At 44.1% G+C, this 19,734-nt stretch overlaps 1 protein-coding gene across 1 annotated transcript in view; it reads right to left on the bottom strand.

Moving 5' to 3' along the window:
* Positions 1–274: 274 nt before the first annotated feature.
* Positions 275–19,734, bottom strand: part of tdgf1 (teratocarcinoma-derived growth factor 1) — a gene marked incomplete at its 3' end in the record, with an annotated part of 26,356 nt that continues 6,896 nt past the window's right edge. Inside the window, exons 3-14 of the mRNA XM_079234863.1 lie at positions 19,214–19,637; positions 17,519–17,761; positions 17,132–17,367; positions 15,721–16,036; positions 14,554–15,273; positions 14,057–14,319; positions 4,942–5,239; positions 4,782–4,845; positions 3,294–3,500; positions 2,146–2,260; positions 1,393–1,502; positions 275–378 (exon numbers count right to left, since the gene is read on the bottom strand). Of these exons, the coding sequence (XP_079090989.1) occupies positions 275–378; positions 1,393–1,502; positions 2,146–2,260; positions 3,294–3,500; positions 4,782–4,845; positions 4,942–5,239; positions 14,057–14,319; positions 14,554–15,273; positions 15,721–16,036; positions 17,132–17,367; positions 17,519–17,761; positions 19,214–19,637 (3,100 nt within the window). The remainder of the gene's footprint in view (positions 379–1,392; positions 1,503–2,145; positions 2,261–3,293; positions 3,501–4,781; positions 4,846–4,941; positions 5,240–14,056; positions 14,320–14,553; positions 15,274–15,720; positions 16,037–17,131; positions 17,368–17,518; positions 17,762–19,213; positions 19,638–19,734) is intronic.

Raw genomic sequence — 19,734 nt, 5'->3', positions numbered from 1 at the left:
ATGCAGCAATGAAGAGCTCAGTTTAGCGCACAAGGCCTCCTGAGGTACGTCCCCATAAACCACGACTAAGAAGGTCCCCATAAACCACGACTAAGAAGGTCCCCATAAACCACGACTAAGAAGGTCCCCATAAACCACGACTAAGAAGGTCCCCATAAACCACAACAGTCGAACTCCAGAGTTTAAAATCCAAGAAACAGCTTGAGAAATGCTGCTCTCAGTGTTTCAGGTGAATCCTAGTGGAGTTTCCAGAATCATGTTTAGTTTCTACGCATCAGAGGAGGAGGAGGGGAAGAAGCAGCGCCAGAAACCGGAGGCAGCCGGGCAGAACGGTCCTGACGGCGGACGAGCGATACCAAAGTACCTCCTCTGAACCATCTGGGAAGGAGAGAGGCAGAAAAGTCTTTAATATGATTGTAACATAGTCATTCAGTACAGTGTGGTTAGCATTGTGTGGCGATTAAAGTATTCAGGCTGCTATTGTATAACATGTTGTACATAGTAGACACACAATGTGTTAGAAGGCTATTGACTGTGATACACACCATGGGAAACACTGTTTAATGTGTAGGCATGGGCAAACACCAACACAAGGTCAGCAAGTATAGCAACTAAAACATTCTGATAGATATGGTGGAGCAGCTTCAGAGGGTAAAATGCGTTATTTGCTGTGTATTACTGATCCTTCTTATGAACACATTCATTAGCAGAACCCTGATCTTTACGGATACATGATATTGTATTTTTTGTATTTTCGCCTGTAAAGAACTTTGTAACACTGTTTTATTAAATCAAGTTCCAGCGTAGGAAATTCATATAATTAAACATCATTTAAATAACTATAATAAATATAACTATAATAAATATCATAATTTAAAAAACATGGCGAGGAGATACTGTTTGCATCCATCCCTGTTGGAACCTCCGGAGAGGAAAACCCTCATGGGGCGTTTGTGGGGGAGCCGGCGGCCGTCAGGGCGTTTTGCATTTTGGAACAACAGCCTTGAAGCTGCAGACGAGTGGGCGGGGCTCGAGCTCCTTCAGAGGTGCGTTCACACTCAGTGGGAGTTCACCGTGAACACCCGGGTTGCTTTCTTTTGTCTAGGGTGAAACGTGTGAACGTCGCGGTTTCTGAACGAGCCGCCGGGCGTCGTCTGCAGAAACATCACCGCCTCAGAACGGACCGCACGGAAAACTACCAACGCCACGAGAGCGTCTCTCCATGAACACACCACAGTGATGCCTTTCTGGTCAAGCAGAATCTGCCCTTCAGCACCAAATGCTGACAGCAACAACAAAAAACAGCCAAATAACAGATGGACCAATTGTAAACTGATCACGTGACGCAGGCACCAGCTGAACGTGTAGAAGCGCCCGGTGTGTGATTCCTACCACAGTCCTTATGGAAGACGTCGGGGAAGCAGTGCAGAACGCCGTAACCACAGCGACAGTAGGAGCATCCTTTCTGAACCCATTCACCGTGAGGAATGGCGCCACAGCTCCTGCAGGAGAAGCAGCACGTTAACCATGCAGGGCCAGTCTGACCAATGGGGACCATGGATCCATGACTTTACCAAATGTCATCACGAGCATTTAGTGAAGTCTGGGTGTAAACAGTAAAAAGTGAGTAAATGTAGTATTTAAACTAACAATGAGAACACAAAGCATACAGTAAACCTTAAATATATATATATATATTTATTTCAAGCACTTTTCCAGGCCTAAAAATAACCATTTTAAACTCCATGACTCTTCCAGGTTCTCCATGAGCGTAACAACCCTGGCTGAGGAGGCAGTAGCGCCTGGTGCTTTTGTGAGGTCAGGTTATGGTTATGGTTATGGTTAGTTACCTGATGCTCGTGAGGTGAGGTTATGGTTATGGTTTGTTACCTGATGCTCGTGAGGTGAGGTCAGGTTATGGTTATGGTTAGTTACCTGATGCTCGTGAGGTGAGGTTATGGTTATGGTTTGTTACCTGATGCTCGTGAGGTGAGGTTATGGTTATGGTTTGTTACCTGATGCTCGTGAGGTGAGGTCAGGTTATGGTTATGGTTTGTTACCTGATGCTCGTGAGGTGAGGTCAGGTTATGGTTATGGTTTGTTACCTGATGCTCGTGAGGTGAGGTTATGGTTATGGTTTGTTACCTGATGCGCTGGTCGTACTCGCAGCTCCGGCCCGTGAAGAACGGAGGGCAGGCGCAGAAGCTGCCCAGGATGCAGGTTCCTCCGTTCTTGCAGCAGCTGCGACTCTGTTCAGCGCCTGCAGGAAGGAAAGAAGACGTGAGCTCAACCCTCAGACCCTCAACACGACCGCTGCCTTCAAGAGAGCCACACTCTAATGGAAGCTTGCTCATGTCAGACAGGAACTCTAAATGAGCAGAATAGTCAACCAATAGTGTCGAGGTCAAAGGTCACACTCAACAATATGTTCGTATAAAAATGTTTTCTATTGTTCCGGTTTGTATTTTGTTGGCTTTCAACTCTCATTTACAGTAACTTCTCCCACTTTGTATTAATACTTTTGCATTTAACAATAAATATATGTCTGTTTGCAGTGTGTCCGCTCCAGAGAGCGGTGCGACCAGCTGGAGGCCCTCAGACCTCAGCTTGAGCCCCTCCTGTATCTGCCTTTGAGAGGAACCAGAGGCTCCATCTGGCAGCGCATTCCTGGCTGTGCTCCCGTCAGCAGACACACACCAGAGTCTGAACCCAGGTGTCACTGGAACAGGAGCACCAAACGCTCCTCGGCCACGACGGCTCGCTTCACGGCTTCAGCTCTGACAGGAAGTCTGAGCTTCACGCTTTAAAAGACGACCTCTCAATGTGCGTTTGAAAATCAATCTGACGGTTTATACTTTTGTCAAAACGAGCCGCCGCCTGTGTGAGGATATTAACGAATCTCCCCATGGGGATTAATAAAGTATATATCTATTACTTTCATTGTTTTATCTGAATCTTGTTGCAGTTTTCCAATATAGCAGAAGTTTAAACTTGTTTTAATACTTTGGTACTTAATGCATTTAATGTGTTACATAATAAATGTTATTGTTACATCAGCCATCAGAAACTCAACCTGTGAGCTCTTGCAATAAAGAATAAAAAGGTTTTATTCTGCCTTTGATATAGACCCTTACATCTTCTCTTCTCAAAACAAGGTGTAGAAGAGGGGAAGCTGATTATTTTTGGAGATATTATCTATTACAATCTCTTAGCGTCTGCTTTGGGTCAAGAGGCTCTCTTCTTCGTTGGTTTTGGGCCATCTGTGCACACGGAGAGGAGGAGGGTGGACTTACTGCCCGTGAGGCCGATGAAGGGCAGGACGGCGCTGGCGTCGCGGTGTTTACGGTCCCCGCTGTTTGGCGAGCTCACCTGGGTCAACTGGCCCAGGAAGTCCTGGGAGGGCGGCTGAGATTTCACCACCACAGAAGAAGAGAGAGAGGGGGAGGAGGAGGAGGATGGGGACGAAGAGGAGGTCTGGCTGCAGGCGTCTCCTTCACAGCCTGAGAGAGAAAACGGGAACAAATTGAGTTTCAGAGCAGAAAGTCCTCAACGTGTGACGACACACTGTGAAGAAGAAAGGGGGCGGAGCCATCCTATTATAACGGCTCAGTGTTTCCTAGGTAACAAAGCACACAGACTCTAATCACAGACAACTGAAGACACATTGTGACCAATGATCCATGACTTTAACCAAATGTCATCACGAGCATTTAGTGAAGTCTGGGTGTAAACAGTAGAAAGTGAGTAAATGTAGTATTTAAACTAACAATGAGAACACAAAGCATACAGTAAACCTTAAATGACTCAAATGAATGAGACAATAGTTTGATTAAAAGAATAAACATTTATATAGATGCCTGTATGTATGCCTGCTTATATTTTGAGTATTTCTTTTAAAAGCATATTAATTATTTCAAACTCAGCGTAAATGAACGTCATGAACACATGAATATAACACATTTACATGAACACATGAATATAACACATTTACATGAACACATGAATATAACACATTTACATGACTTTTACTAAACTTTGGGGATTTTATTTGTTTCAATGACTTTTCCAGACCTGGAAATAACATTTTAAACCCCATGACCGTCAGAGCAGAAGAAAACGTTACTGATCATCCACATTCCTGCACAGCGACTCAATGGATGAGCAGGAATGTGAAATCCAGAGAAGATTAAGTTGGGATGAGAGGAAGAATGTGTCCAAAAAACCTCAAAGTGCAGAAAACATGTAAACGCTGTAATGATCTGGAGGAAGCGTTTGGTCTTTGAACTCAGTGTAACTCTAAACATAAAGCATAAAGCATAAACCCAGCTGATGGTGAGGTTTATGAGTTTAAATCAACTTCATTTGACCCACATCCCAAATGATGGAGGACGTCATGTTTTCACCTTTTATTCATTATTGGTTGACTCATTTCATTCAGCTCTGCTAGAGACTGTTTATGTATTTGTCACATTAGTGTTATTATTATTATTATTATTATTATTATTATTATATTGTTTTTTGTGTAGCAAATACATGAAAAAACTCAAAATAGTTTCTCCCACAGAAGAAATAAAGCAGTGTGTGTGTGTGAGTGAGAGTGTGCGTGTGTGTGTGTGTGTGTGTGTGTGTGTGTGTGTGTGTGTGTGTGTGTGTGTGTTCACAGACCTGCAGCGGGCAGAGCAGCAGACTGGAGACAGGTCGCCGCACAGAGAAACATCCTGAAAACAATTAAAATTAATTAATGAATAAATAAATAAAAAACTAAAATTCAGAAAACTAACCGGTCCTGGACTCTGAGGTCACGTGACTCACCGGATCAGCTGCGTCCTCATCGTGAGGTTCCTCCTGAAACACTGGAATCAAGAACTAGATCCAGACCAGGTTCTGGTGCGCAGATGAAGACCCGGTCCCGGTGACGTCACTGCTCCGCTACAGACTGACGGGACTCTGGTGGACCGGTATCAGGTCTCGGGTCTCGGGTCTGAAGTCTCGGGTCTCGGGTCTCGGGTCTCCGGTCTCGGGTCTCGGGTCTCCGGTCTCGGGTCTCCGGTCTGAAGTCTCCGGTCTCGGGTCTCGGGTCTGAAGTCTCCGGTCTCGGGTCTCAGGTCTCGGGTCTGAAGTCTCCGGTCTCAGGTCCGCTTCTGTCGCGCTGTGAGTCTCTGCAGCCTCGCGACCCTCCAGGTGACTCTCATGAGGGGGAGGGGCTCCGAGGCCCCGCCCTCTGTGGTCACGTGTGCAGCTGGAATCAACAGGAAGGGAAACTCTACTAAACATATGTGGTCATATTAATGATGATATAAAAGCTGCTGGCGTGTTCATATTTGAGCTCTTATGCCAAACTAAAAAGATTAATCTTTGAATCATTTTCTGTTGTCACTAAAAAAGCTACGTTGACTTTATTGATCTTATTATTTGTTTGTTTTTGCGGTTATATCTTCTTCTTTGACATTTAATTAAATTGATTTACTTTTCATATTTTATTGGATTGTGATCTATTTTCCACCTCTATTGTGTAATAATGCCTGTTTGAACAACATGTTTAAATAACTGACACAAAAAGAAACCCCTGGTTGTGTCATGCAATGACACAACCTAAAATCATAACAAATATAATGGCACCATCCCATAAACCACATGGCCACGCCAAGACAAACAGAAACAATGCATTTGTTTCCTGATCATGTTTTATTTTATTAAGAAATAAGATGTTTTATTCAGCCCGTATCAACAGAGGGTTTTGGTTCTAGACTCAGGACGAGACGTCAACGTGTCGCCTGAAGGTCTGAGTTCTTTTCCTCAGAGGAGAGACGTCACGCTTCATGTTCAGACATCAGAATGACATTTATTATCTGAGCTTATGCTTTACATGTTGTACTTTCTCTCTCTCTCACACACTCCCTCCCCCATCCCTCCTCCCTCTCCCTCTGCCCTCAGTCTCTCACCCCTCTCTCTCTCTCTCTCTCTCTCTCTCTCAGTCTCTCACCCCTCTCTCTCTTCATACACATGTATAGTAGCCTCCCTCGCCCATCCCGTCCGGCCTTCACATGTAAATGACCCGGTCCTCCAGCGAGTCCCTTCTCCTACTGCAGACGACAACACCGTCATGTGTTGTATGATACATGTTAAACATGTTAAACATGTGAACATGTGTTGCATGATACATGTTAACATATGTTGTATTGTACATCTTAAACATGTGAACATGGCAGTTTAATATGTATAACATGTATCATACAACACCGTCATCCTTCATGTGTTGTATGATACATGTTATACATATTAAACATATTAAACATGTGAACATGTGAACATGTGTTGTATTGCACATATTAAACATGTGAACATGGCAGTTTAATATTCAGAGTTATGAAACGTACACATCTCTCATTACTAACAGCTGATCAAAAGGTTTCACTCATTTCTGCATTTTAGTTTCATTGAAATTGAATTTAACAGAATAAATACTTCAATAAATCAATAAAGGATCAGTACTTCTTTGGAGCATGAAAAGGGAATAAAACAAACTAGTAATGTTGTATCTTATTGATATTTCCTGAAGAAGAAGGTTTCCCTGGATGAACCCTCATTCTAAAGGAAACAGAGAGCAGCTTCATAAGAGACTGGTTTTCTTATTCCATGACAGAACGGCTCCAATCAAATATTACTCTTATATTATTATATATATATATATCAAATATTACTCTTATATTATTATATATATATATATATATATATATATATATATATATATATATATATATATATACATATATATCAAATATTACTCTTATATTATTATATATATATATATATCAAATATTACTCTTATATTATTATATATATATATATCAAATATTACTCTATAACGTCTAACTATTCAAACACAACGTATGTTCTATAAGCAGCTCCTGGAGGTTTAGTTAAACATGTTGTCCTCATGTGAAGGTCTCCTTGTGTTCTGACCCTCATGACCTCTGACCCAGAACGAGAGCGGCAGCTTCGTTTAACGCTGGAAAACTCAACTGTAGTGTCAACACGTCTCTCAACATGAAAACACCATGAGAGGAATTTCAATAAATCATATTGAACCAATACTCTGTCTTTGCTTCATTCATTGAAGGATCAATGTATCTCCTTTCTTCAGTGTATTTTCCCTTTTATTAGAAATGAAGTCATTCTCTTCTTAGTCACAGAAGGAGTCATGACGTGAGTCCACACACACATGTCTCAGATAGTTGTTGAATTGTAGAGTTTCTTGATTTTGGGGGGTGTTTTTTCTTCAAGTAAAACCACAAGAAGCCCCTCCCCCTCCTCTCAGTCGGCTAATCTGTCCCTGCTTTCACCACAGAGGCTCAATCAGAGGTGGAAATGGGTGTTCTGTAGAGTGCAGCATCACAATGCAGTCTGAGCTCATGCTAATGCAGCAGGGGGGAAGACATCTGCATGAGAAAGCTCAGGAAGAGGAGGATGTAGGAGAGGAAGAGGAGGATATCTGAGAGGAAGAGGAGGATGTAGGAGAGGAAGAGGAGGATGTAGGAGAGAAAGAGGAGGATATCTGAGAGAAAGAGGAGGATGTAGGAGAGGAAGAGGAGGATATAGGAGAGGAAGAGGAGGATATCTGAGAGGAAGAGGAGGATGTAGGAGAGGAAGAGGAGGATATAGGAGAGGAAGAGGAGGATGTAGGAGAGGAAGAGGAGGATATCTGAGAGGAAGAGGAGGATATAGGAGAGGAAGAGGAGGATATAGGAGAGGAAGAGGAGGATATCTGAGAGGAAGAGGAGGATATAGGAGAGGAAGAGGAGGATATCTGAGAGGAAGAGGAGGATATAGGAGAGGAAGAGGAGGATGTAGGAGAGGAAGAGGAGGATATAGGAGAGGAAGAGGAGGATATAGGAGAGGAAGAGGAGGATATCTGAGAGGAAGAGGAGGATATAGGAGAGGAAGAGGAGGAAATCTGAGAGGAAGGTATCTGAGAGGAAGAGGAGGATATGTGAGAGGAAGAGGAGGATATCTGAGAAGAAGATGCAGTTGGTCACGTCTAACAGCTGGAATCAACAATGGAAACTCAGCTGAACTTATCAAGTTGAGCAAAACTTGCAGTTAAAATGAAATTAATTTAACATAATGCGTATAAAACACCATGGAGGCAACATGTCTGAATGAAATGAATCTTGTTTACTGACAATGTAAACAAGATTTATTGTATGCTAAAGGGAAAAGTTATGCTCTTTAAAAAATGTTATGATCACCAATCCTGTTATTATATTCAAACTGCCTATATCAATAATAATTGTACTATTCAGAAATCACACCTTTTTTGGAACTACTCTTTGAGTCGAACCCGTCGCTGGTCGATTGTCCCAGAATGCTTTGCCTGTCAGTCAGGTAGACGCGTATAGAATGCTATTCTCTTGCTAACAAGCTAAACAACACAAACACTTTATTTGTGGACAACAATGAATGAATGAGACTTTGCAATAAAGTGACTTTACTTTCATTTATTTATTACATTCATTTAGACTTTTTTAGTTTTTGTTAATGTGAAAGTTTTAAATCAAACTTGTTCTTATTGGATCGGATGTACTGAATAAAACAGATGAATCAGTGAGTGACTGCAGCTCCACTTCAACACTCTGGGGTCTGGGTTCATTTTCTTGATTTTACATCATTTTTAAATTTCTCTTTTTAAAGTCACTTGCATATGATACATACATACAAAAATTACAGAAGAATCTCAGCTATCTACTATCTATATAATGAGGCACCATTGTCCCAAGGCACAAGTGTAAAGAGAAAATATGACTAAAGCTGAAAAATGTAATCTTGATTTTGGAAATTGTTCATATTTGTTGTGAAAACATAACTTTACTCATGTGGTATATCGGTTTTGGTGATGGAAATTGGTTTACCAAAGGTCTTAGGTTCACAAAAGCAGTGGAATATATGAATAAAATGGTAGACACATGTAGATAAATTTTAAAAAACCAAATGTATTATTACATGGTGGGGATGATGAGCTGTGGCTGGCTTTGAGGCCTGCTATGGTGATGTGTTGGCAGGCAGACGGACTGGAGGCTGCTGCAGCTGCATGTTGTCCTCTGGACCCTCACAGCTCTGAATCCACTCTGTAAAATACATTAATACAAGTCAGTATGAGTTCACTGAAATAAAGTTAAAGTTAAGTGATAGAGACAACAGTTGATTACCCACCGTTCATAGCTGTAGTCAACTATCTCCGTTAGCTCTCGTTAGCTCGCGCCGTGTTAGCAGCACCTAACGTGACATAAACACTACTGTAGTAACGATTAACAGAGATCCAATGAGACTAGGCGTACTAAGTTCACTGTAGGAAAGCTAACGGTGGAAGAGACAATAGTTGAGTATGCACCGTTCAGTCGTAGACACGGAAGAGACATCCAAACGGAAACAAAATCTAGTGACGCGCTAAGCTATCGTCAACAAACACACGTTAGTTACGGTCTTACAAACACATAATGGAGGTCCAACACTACTGGTCGTACTAAGTTCACTGTAAGAGAGTTGACGGTGACAGGGGCAACAGTTGATTACTCACCGTTCAGTCTCACAGAAACGCTGTAGCCAGCTATCTGGCCCGTTAGCTCCGGCTAGCTCCTTGTTAGCGAATCCTTCAGGCACTGGAGCTGCGCCGTCTGTCCCCTCCAATATAACTTTGCTCAGGACTCTTTGCTTGGCATCTTCTGACTCACACTGAAGCTTTGCACACGTCGTAAGACACGTCCATGTACAGATGCTCAGACGCGGAAGTGGAAACCATATCCGCCAGATTTTAAACCATATCTCTGTGACGTATTATTGTGATGATAGAAGTTGTATTAAAAACTTAAACACCTGCCCGGCCGCGTCGACGCGGGCCCCGCCCCCAAAGGGCTAAAACCCACCAAGACTTCCTCAGCTGTTAGCCAAAGCCTGGTGGAGCTTCTGTTTCTGTAGTCAGACCAGTCAACAAACCAGAGGGAGACACAGGCAGAGCTCTGTGTCTCCCTCTGGTGGCTGTTTTATGAAACACATTCCTCTGTGTCTCCCTCTGGTGGCTGTTTTATGAAACACATTCCTCTGTGTCTCCCTCTGGTGGCTGGTTTATGAAACACATTCCTCTGTGTCTCCCTCTGGTGGCTGGTTTATGAAACACATTCCTCTGTGTCTCCCTCTGGTGGCTGTTTTATGAAACACATTCCTCTGTGTCTCCCTCTGGTGGCTGGTTTATGAAACACATTCCTCTGTGTCTCCCTCTGGTGGCTGGTTTATGAAACACATTCCTCTGTGTCTCCCTCTGGTGGCTGGTTTATGAAACACATTCCACACACAACTGTGCTGTGCGGTCTCTAACCACCGGGCAGCGGCCCGGTACCGGTCCGTGGGTCCCTTGGTACCAAGCCGCACAGAAAGAATGAATGAACAATTAAAAAATCATCAAGGCTGGAAAATGACCAGATACATCCGTCTGTGCGTGCCCTCCGACAGAAGCTCTTGACACATATCAAGAGCTTCTGTCGGAGGGCACGTTACCCCAAAAATGAAACTCAAAAGTCCGTTTCAACTATGCCGGTGTTCTGGATTAAAATCAAGGCAGAGCATCCTGAGATCGCCAAAAAACATTGAAAACCTGCCTCCATCTTCAACATCCTATCTTGTGAAGCGGGTTTACGTTACGCAGTAGATAACATAAAGGTTTAAGTTACGATAGACGAGTCCTCGCTGTAGGATATAGGGCCGCGCACTAATACTGTTTAGGTTCATAACAGAGGCGCGGTGTTACACGGTGCAGTGTGTGATGAGCCAGGGAACGTACGTTAGCGGCTTGCATGTTCAACTCGAGCACGTAATAAACATGGACTACTGGAAGTAATCTCAGTCGCATTATTCCAATCGCCAACGGTCATAACAAACTATTACACTCGAGTCTAACACAGCCAGGACCCTGCAGGGTCCCTTCCAGTGGGGAGCCCGTTTCATCGTCCTCTGTTGGGTTATGCAGACGAGACCCCCTTCTCGATGACGTCCCGTTCCATCATAGTGCGGTTTGTTCCTCATGGGCGTCAGCACCACCTCTCTGGCAACAGCCGTTCAGCCAGAGAGGTCACAAGGTCAGCAGGAGAAAGAGAAGTCCGAGTGCACCGTCTGCGACGGCAGCAACACGTCCACGGGAACACGAGCCTCCCGTTAAGAAGTAAGGAGTGTTGTTCATGGAGGCATGAACAGGTGTGTCATAGGCAAAAACACCTGTTTCAGATTATCATTCACTATTCTTCTTTTTTGTTGTTCCTAGGACGACAGGTGAGGCCGAGGGGCTGCAGCTCTCTTCAGCCAACCGGGCCGCCTCTTGCCCGTCTCTTTCTCCTTTACAGTCGGTCGGCACAGCCTCGGCAGGCGGTCCCACAGGAGAAAAGCATCTTGGTCAGTTCATTATCATGGTCACCTCCCAGCCCGCCTGGCAGCAGGGAAGCTTGGTTCTTCCTCCTTCGGCGAACTGCCTTCTACACTTATCTAGATTTTTTAGGTGCAAGATAATCCCACCGCTAACACCAGTGCAGCCGAGGGTTTACTTGCGCCTTCATTGTACAATAATAATAAAACAACAACACAATGCTCAGTAGTTTACACAAGACGGCTACCACTTTAATTCTTGTCACATCCTTCACTAGAACATGTCCTCTCCTCTATCTCCCTCCGTTTCTCCCTTCACAATAAGAGAGCTGTTTAAGTACTCAATATAATAGTTTACAGTCACATACAGGTACATTCATGCAGTTTGACTTCTGCATTTAACTCATTCTCAGCATTTAGCAGCAGTGGGCTGTGGATTAGAGGACGACCCGCTCTCCCCCCTGAGCCACAGCTACCTCACCCTGACATGTCTGACAACATGCTGCATCTTGATGGTTTACTCCACAGACAGACAGGAACAACAGTGTTAAGGGGAGCTTAGCTCTCGATGAACAATGGTGTATCCATCCTCCCTCTGCACTCATTGTTGTTGTTTCCCCCTGCTTACGGTCTTTATGCTAAGCTAGGCTAACTGCAGCCTGACTCTAGCTCACAGATATGACGTTGATGTCCATCTAGTCATATCACTGTCAGAAAGAAAGTGAAAAAGTGCATCATGCAAAATGTGTGCTGGTTCTTTAAACCCATTTAATTAATCGTTAAACATTTATCTACCTAGACTTTAATATACGATTCGTAACTTTATTAAATGCAATGACATATTTACACATTATCTTCTTAAAGCGGTAAAGATACACAGCGTTTTACACACCGGTAACTCTGATCTCACATTGTTCTTTAACGCCCGTCTTCTCCCTTAAAGTGCTTTATATTCACAACTTCATGTTTGCGTTTGCTGTATTTATGATGCAACGTTGTGTAATTCTATGGGAAAGTCTGGCGTTTCAACATGGAGGTCTATGGGGATGCCTCACACAGAGCCAACCTCAAGTGGCCATTCGAAGAACTGCAGTTATTGCCCTAGTACGCTGGCTTCGTTTCTCAGCACCGATGGCTGGCCGCTTGGTCATTCCCCACCTTTGATCGTGTGGATTGACCCTGTGAATATCTTCATTCAAGCTGAACTTTGGTGCAAACATTCAGCTTTCTAACAATGGAGGAAAATTCCAAAAGTGCGAGACAACAAGACTCATCAATGCTAGACCCACAAGTCAGTCTCTGAACTCTTTGCCCAACAATAAAACTGAAGACAATCTCCCTGGTTTTGTTGCTAAAACATAGCAGACAACATTGGCGCTGCCCTTCATATTGAGGCGGTGACATGCAGAAGTTTGTAACACTATTGAAGTAGAAAACACATTCGTCAAGACTCAGTCAGAGCCGCGTCCTCCATGACGCTGATCAATAACGGCACATTATCCTCACGTGGAACACCCGGAGTGAGGACTCTGATATAGGAAGTTTTGTTCTGCTCTCTCTCGTCTTTTCTAACGGCCTCTTTCAGGATTGAACGGCATCAACTAACATAGCATCCAGCAATCATCATTGCATATCCGTATATGACAAAAACACTAGTACATTTGAAAAAAAAAAATCCCCACAAGCCCCAGTGTAACCTTACTTAAACTGTCCATATTCACGGCCACACGTACGCCTCGGACACGTAGATAGCCCGCTGTGATTGGCCCGTCCTACGGACATGTAGACTTGTCAGCATAGGCTGAAAATGAGAAGTGCTGTGATGTCGCCCATTAGTTGGTGGACTACGCTTTTAAGCCTTGAGTGCACTGAAGTGACCATATTTGGACTGAGGAAGAGTGATGTAGTACCGACATGTCCATCAGAAGAAACCCTGCTTTATGGTCTGTTTGACTCTAAATGACCATAATTTACTAAATGAACATCATGCTGTATTGAAGAAGACTTGAAACTAGAGATTGAGACATAAACTCATGTTTACAATGTTTACTGAGGGAATACATCAAGAGAAGTAGAGTCATTTATATAGACTTCTATACAACCAGACTTCTCTTTGCAACTGGAGGAGTTGCGCCCCCCATTTGGTAGACGGAGGTCTCTGTCTGGTATCACGAGACTGCATCAATGTCAGTGTACCATTCTACGGACACAATCCAACACATTCATACCCCAAAATATTAAAGTTGTGTACCCATAACTCCAACTTCCATGGGCTCCAACCTTTTAGAAAAATCTCAATGTACTTCTCATTTAGAGCTATCAGAAATGTCAGCTTTCTTCTTCTTCTTCCTCCTCCTCCTCCTCCTCCTCCTCCTCCTCTTCCTCTTCCTCTTCTTCTTCCTCTCCTTCTTCCTCTTCTTCCTTCTTTGCTGCTTCCTGGTTCATCTTCCAGCTGAGAGTCCATTCCCTCTCCGGCATGCCGTCTTCCTGGTGGGTGAGTCCCATGCGTCTCTGAGTCCGGTGCTCGGTGGAGAAACACACCACCTCGTCCTCGTCCGGCTTCTTCCAGCGACAAATCCTCCAGGACTCTCTCCAAGCCTTCCACTCTTCCTCCTCCTCCTCCTCCTCCTGCTCCTCTTCCTCGTCATACTCTTCTCCTCCTTTGTGGGCGACCGCCACCATCCACGACTGCTTCCAGGAGGAGAAGGAGGCGTTCAGGTGATGGAACTGCAGATGGAGTGGGACCCCTGGTGTCTTCACTTTGTCTCTGAGGTCTTCCTCCCCTTGCTTGTGGTCTTCCTCCCCTTGCTTGTGGTCTTCCTCCCCTTGCTTGTGGTCTTCCTCCCCTTGCTTGTGGTCTTCCTCCCCTTGCTTGTGGTCTTCCTCCCCTTGTTTGTCCTCGCGGACGTCTTCCTCTTGTTTCAACGACATGTCCTCTGCTTCAGTGTCCTCTTTGTCCGTCACATGCTCCTCGTCTACTTCTTCTTCATCATCATCTTCCTCCTTGTCTACTTCTTCATCATCTTCCTCCTTGTCTACTTCTTCATCCTCCTCATCGTCTACTTCTTCATCCTCCTCATCGTCTACTTCTTCATCCTCCTCATCGTCGTCTTCTTCTTCATCCTCATCCACTTCTTTAATGTGTACTTCTTTCTCCTGGTCTTTGTCTGCATCATCCTTTTTCTCTTCTTCCTCTTCCTTCTCCTCTGTATCTACACTATCCTCTTTATCCTCATCCTCCTCATCCTCCTCCTCCTCCTCCTCCGTATCTTTACTATCCTCTTTCTCTCCTGAAATGTTCACCTCCATGGATATTTTTTCCTCCTTATTGTCTAGTTCTTCGTCCTCCTCATCCACTTCTTTATTGTCCAAGTCTTTCTCCTGTTTTTTGTCTGCTTCTTCCTCCTTGTCGTCCTCATCTTCCTCCTCCTCCTCCTCTGTATCTACACTATTCTCCTCTTCATCCTCTTCATCTTTCACCGCCCTGACAACTTTGTCCTCCTTCTCGTCAACCTCTACTTCCTCCTTTTTGTCTCCCTCTTTCACTTCAACTTGGTCTAACTCTTCCTCTTCATTCATCTTGTCTTCTTTGTCCTCGTCCTTCTCTATTTCTTTGACCTTGCCACCCTTGTCTTCATCTTTTTCCTCCCCCTCCTCATCTACTTCGTCCATTTTGTCGTTTTCTATTGCGTCTGTGTACTCCTCCTCTTCTTCTTCTTCCTCGTCCTCCTCGTCTTTGTCCTCATTTGATTTTTCGTCCTCCTCCTCTTCATCCTCCCCATCATTTTGGTTTATGTGTTTGTCCTCCTTGTGTGCTGGTCTGTCCCTTGCCTCCTTATATTCTCCCTCCTCATCGTGGTCTGCTTCCTTCTTAAGCATTTCATTGTTGTTATTCCTCTCCTTTACTTCTTTCTCATCCTCCTCATCCTCCTCCTCCTCCTTCATATGATTGTCTTCTTCTTTGTCCTCCTCCTCTTCGTCTTCCTCCTCACTGTCCTCGTCCGCATCTTTGTCCTCCTCCTTCTTACGTACTTTATCCTCTTTGTTCTTCTTGTTTACTGCTTCGTTCTCCTGGTTGTTGACTTCATCATCCTCTTCCTCCTCCTCCTCTTCCTCCTCCTCTTTATCTTCTTCATCCTCCCTCTTGTTGATTTCTTTATCCTCCTTCACCTGTACTTCTACATCCCTCTCTTCCTTGTCTTCTTCTTCGCCCTCCTCATTTTTGCTAACATCTTCTTCCTCCTCCTCCTCCTCCTCCTCCTCCTCCTCCTCCTCCTCCACTCCTTCTTCCTTGTCCTCCTCCTCCTCATCTACTTCCTCCTCCTCCTCATTTTTGCTAACATCTTCCTCCTCCTCCTCCTCTACTCCTTCCTTGTCCTCCTCCTCCTCATCTACTTCCTCCTCCTCCTCATTGTCCACTCCTTCCTCCTCCTCCGTGTCCCTCCTCTGGTCCAGTGGGTCCTCCTCTGGTTGGACCCATCCTCTAGGAGTCCTCCAGGCCTCCGTCCACTCGGTGCGATCGGTGATGTCATGGTCCAGCTGTGAGGTGAGCAGGAGGTTTGTGTCGTTGCGTCTCTTCGTCAGCATGGCGCTGTGCCGATGATGAGCCTGCAGCGAAGCGTGGCACCACCTGTGGACACAGAGTTTGGGTTTTAATCTGAGCAAATCAAAATGTGTGCTATAAGAACTGCAGGAGCGAGAAGGAGCTTTTGGGTTCTTTATATATAGTCTTATATATACACAGGTGCGTTTTAGTACAATCTTGGACTATATTTGAGGATTTCCATTTCATGCTAATTTGTTATTTTACTGCAATGCACTCTTTCTTGGTTGGCTGGATCTACGCTCTGAATTATGTGATTTCACAAAACCCAATGCAGAAATCAACAACATAATAATATAAGTGACATACTTCCCTTTAACCAACGGGCAGTAACACAATGCACCTGGACTAAAGTAATATTAGGAATGCAGGACTTATACTTGTATTCTTTTTACTTAAGTAAACTAATAAGCTCCAATAACCCCTCTGGCGTCAGTTTAGACTCAGGGAATGTGTGTCAGTGTCTTTTCAAAATAGGTGTCAGTGTCTTTTCAAAATAAAAGTCTGTGCACACAGGTACATACATACTACAGTCTCTTTTCTGGAAAACATCAAAGATGGTTTACTTCATTTTTAGGTTTACTTTCCCTACAAAACTACTTAGTTAAGTTTAGGAAAATATTGTGGTTTGGGTTCAAATAAGTTTGTATAACTACCCTTGTTATGTAACTGGCTTTAGTAAAGGGAAGTTATGTAGCACAACTCCAGTAAAACAACTAAACGTCGTCTTGGTTTCACACAGGACACCAATAGTGTTTATCGTCTCAGGTTGAGAAAAGTTCCACTGTGACAACCTGCAGACAACCAAACTCTCTTGTTTAGATTCTCTTGTGACATAGAGGCAAAGCTGAGCCATTACTGCCAACTAAAAATATAAAAGCACTTCAAATAAATGTCGGAACGGTCTATGGTTCCAGTTAACGGCTTCCCTATTCAATATGATTTAACTTCAACGAGCTACAATGTGTGGAAATGACCAACTTTGATTTAGTGGCCTGCTAGTTTGAGTCAGTGGGAGTAAAGAACACGTAACGCTCCACGGTGCATTTCTGGAATTCACTCGAGCAACAGGCTTCATCAGAGAAAGTGAAGGATTATCTTTAGGTACATCTGGACATTCACCTGGTCTGCTGCCTGAATCCCCAGCAGGAGCTCCAGCTCTTGTGACGTTCTTCTTCTTCCTCCAGAGGAGCAGCGCAGAGCAGCCAGGCGTCGCTCCACCCGGGAACGAATACGCCGTTCATCCTCGTCATCGTCATCGCTGTGGCTTCACAGCTGGTTGCTGTTTCGTCCTCTGTGGCGTCTTCTGGTTCAGCGGCGGACATTTTCCATGAATCCTCCCAGTCTGAGAGCTCCTCCTATTGGACGATCACAGCACACATATGTAATATGTGGTTGCTCAGTGACCATGTAGCATATCACCTGACATGTATATCAGTGTTCATGTCTCAATATGGCCAACACAGTGAAACGAGCAAAAGATAAGATAACAATGATTTTGAGCCCCACCTGCTCCTCTAGTTGTTCTACTTTGTCAGACTTGTTGCTGAGGTTTGGTTGGTATTCAGGCCAGATGTGATCCCAGTCCTTCTTCACCTGTCTGTAGGCAAAGTTCATGAACTTCCAAGTCCCGGCCCACACGGGAAGAGTAAACACGTCTATACAAGCTTTGCAAAGCAGTTGTCTTTCAAACAAAATCTCCCGCTGGAATAGTTTCTCCTCAGAGCGCTCCAGCTGTGCAGGACTCTTCACCTAGACGATGGAACAAGAAGACACAAGATGGTTGACAAGGTGTTCATTGGTCATGCTGCACCTATTCAACAGTTGTCTCTATTCTTATGAGGAAAGGTCATGGACGAATCAGCGGGACAGATGTGGAATGCTTGATTGACAGCTGGGCGGGACAAATGAATCACCTGCTCAGCTGCCACAGGTTTTTGTTTCACGATTCTAACCTGGAAAAATGCGTTGAATGCATTGTCATGTATCGTTCATACATGCAAAGTCAATGCACAGACGCGAATGACGCGAATTTCCGCCGGGCGGTGCGAAGAATTCGCCTCAGTCGCGGACAGCATGGAACAATGGCCAATATTAGCTGACGTGAAAGAACAAACACACCTTGCCCAATTAAAACAAATTCCTCTCTCCCTTTTTCTCTCGTTGATCGGCCGAGGCCACTCGTTTTGTTTCTGATTGCAACCTCTACTTTTTCTTCTTCTTTGTTTACTGGCGGATGACAGCGATACATGAAGAACAGCCAACGTCTGACGGAACCACGCACTAGTTGCTCCAACCTGGTGACTCCTTACCCGCCCATCTGGTCAGCTTGGCTCACCTCGACTCCTTGTTCAGGTCCCGTTTCCTCTGCAGAATAACCACCAATGTAGGCGGATTCTTAGCTAATTGTCATAGAGACGTCACATGAAACTGCTGTGACATAATCTATATTGTGACTCAAACGGGGCAGCGACCAAACAGAGGAACGTCTGACCATGGCTTGGACATTTAAAAAAATCTGGGTCAAGTGAAAAATAAATTGGGGCCGCTATTTATTTTTTACAAGAAAAGCACAGTTTTTTTCAATGAAGATAACATTAAATGAATCAGAAACACACTATACATTGTTAATGTGGTAAATGACTATTCTAGGTGGAAACGTCTGGTTTTTAATGAAATATCTACATAGGTGTATAGAGGCCCATTTCCAGCAGCTATCACTCAGTGTTCTAATGGTACATTGTGTTTGTCATCGCATAGAAGACTAATGGATGTTTAGAAAACCCTTGTGCAATTATGTTAGCACAGCTTAAAACAGTTATGCTGGTGAGAGAAGCTATACAACTGGCCTTCCTATGAGCTAGTTGAGTATCTGGAGCATCACATTGTGGGTTCATTATACTCTCAGAATGGCCAGAAAAAGAGAACATTCATGTGAAACTCGCCAGTCTGTTCTTGTTTTTAGAAATGAAGGCTATTCCATGCAGGAAATTAAGAAGAAACTGAAAATGTATCTGGGTGACCCCAAACTTTTGAACGGTAGTGTAAAATATTGGGTTTGTGCAGGATAATCAAAACGTAGTCAATACCTAGAAAAATAACACTCAAACTTCGCAGCACGAGCCATGACTTTGCCCATAATATGATGGTCTGGATTTTAGTATCTGTAAATAGGAAGTAATTCATTTGGGTCAGCCCTGGTACCTGTTTCCAGGAGGCACTCCATTCATCAGCAGGAGGCGCCCATCCGGCCTCTAATCCGTTCTCCTTTGGCTTGTACTCCCAGTTGATAGTCAGCTCTATGGTTGTGAACCCCGGGATTTTGGTTTTTGTCTCTTTGGCCTTCAGGTAAAGATACTTTGGAGGCTTCAGGCTCATCCAGGAGTCTTTCCAGCACAGCCCAAACACATCCACTTCAACTTTACGTTTCGGCAGGCGAAGTTTGGGCGAAGCTGCTTTCTTGGGAGGAGGCGCAGGAGGAGCGGGCACATGTTTAGGTTTGGGAGGAGGGGGGACGACTTTGAATTTGATTTTGGGCTTGTTTTCTGCTTCATCTTCACCGCTGGTGAGCTTCTTGAAGTCTCCACCGGAAACGAGTGACCAGTGATAATTCCACTTTGTTAAAGATCTGCGCATTCAAAAAACAAACACAAAAACATATGAAATCAACTCATATCTTGTCATAATGAGATAACAGGTAAAGTACAGACACGAGTTGCACTCTC

The sequence above is a fragment of the Taurulus bubalis genome (assembly GCF_910589615.1).
Source record: "Taurulus bubalis genome assembly, chromosome: 19".
Taxonomy (NCBI): Eukaryota; Metazoa; Chordata; class Actinopteri; order Perciformes; family Cottidae; genus Taurulus; species Taurulus bubalis.
Note: the sequence above shows the minus strand (reverse complement) of the source record. Positions and strands in the feature narration are given on the sequence as shown.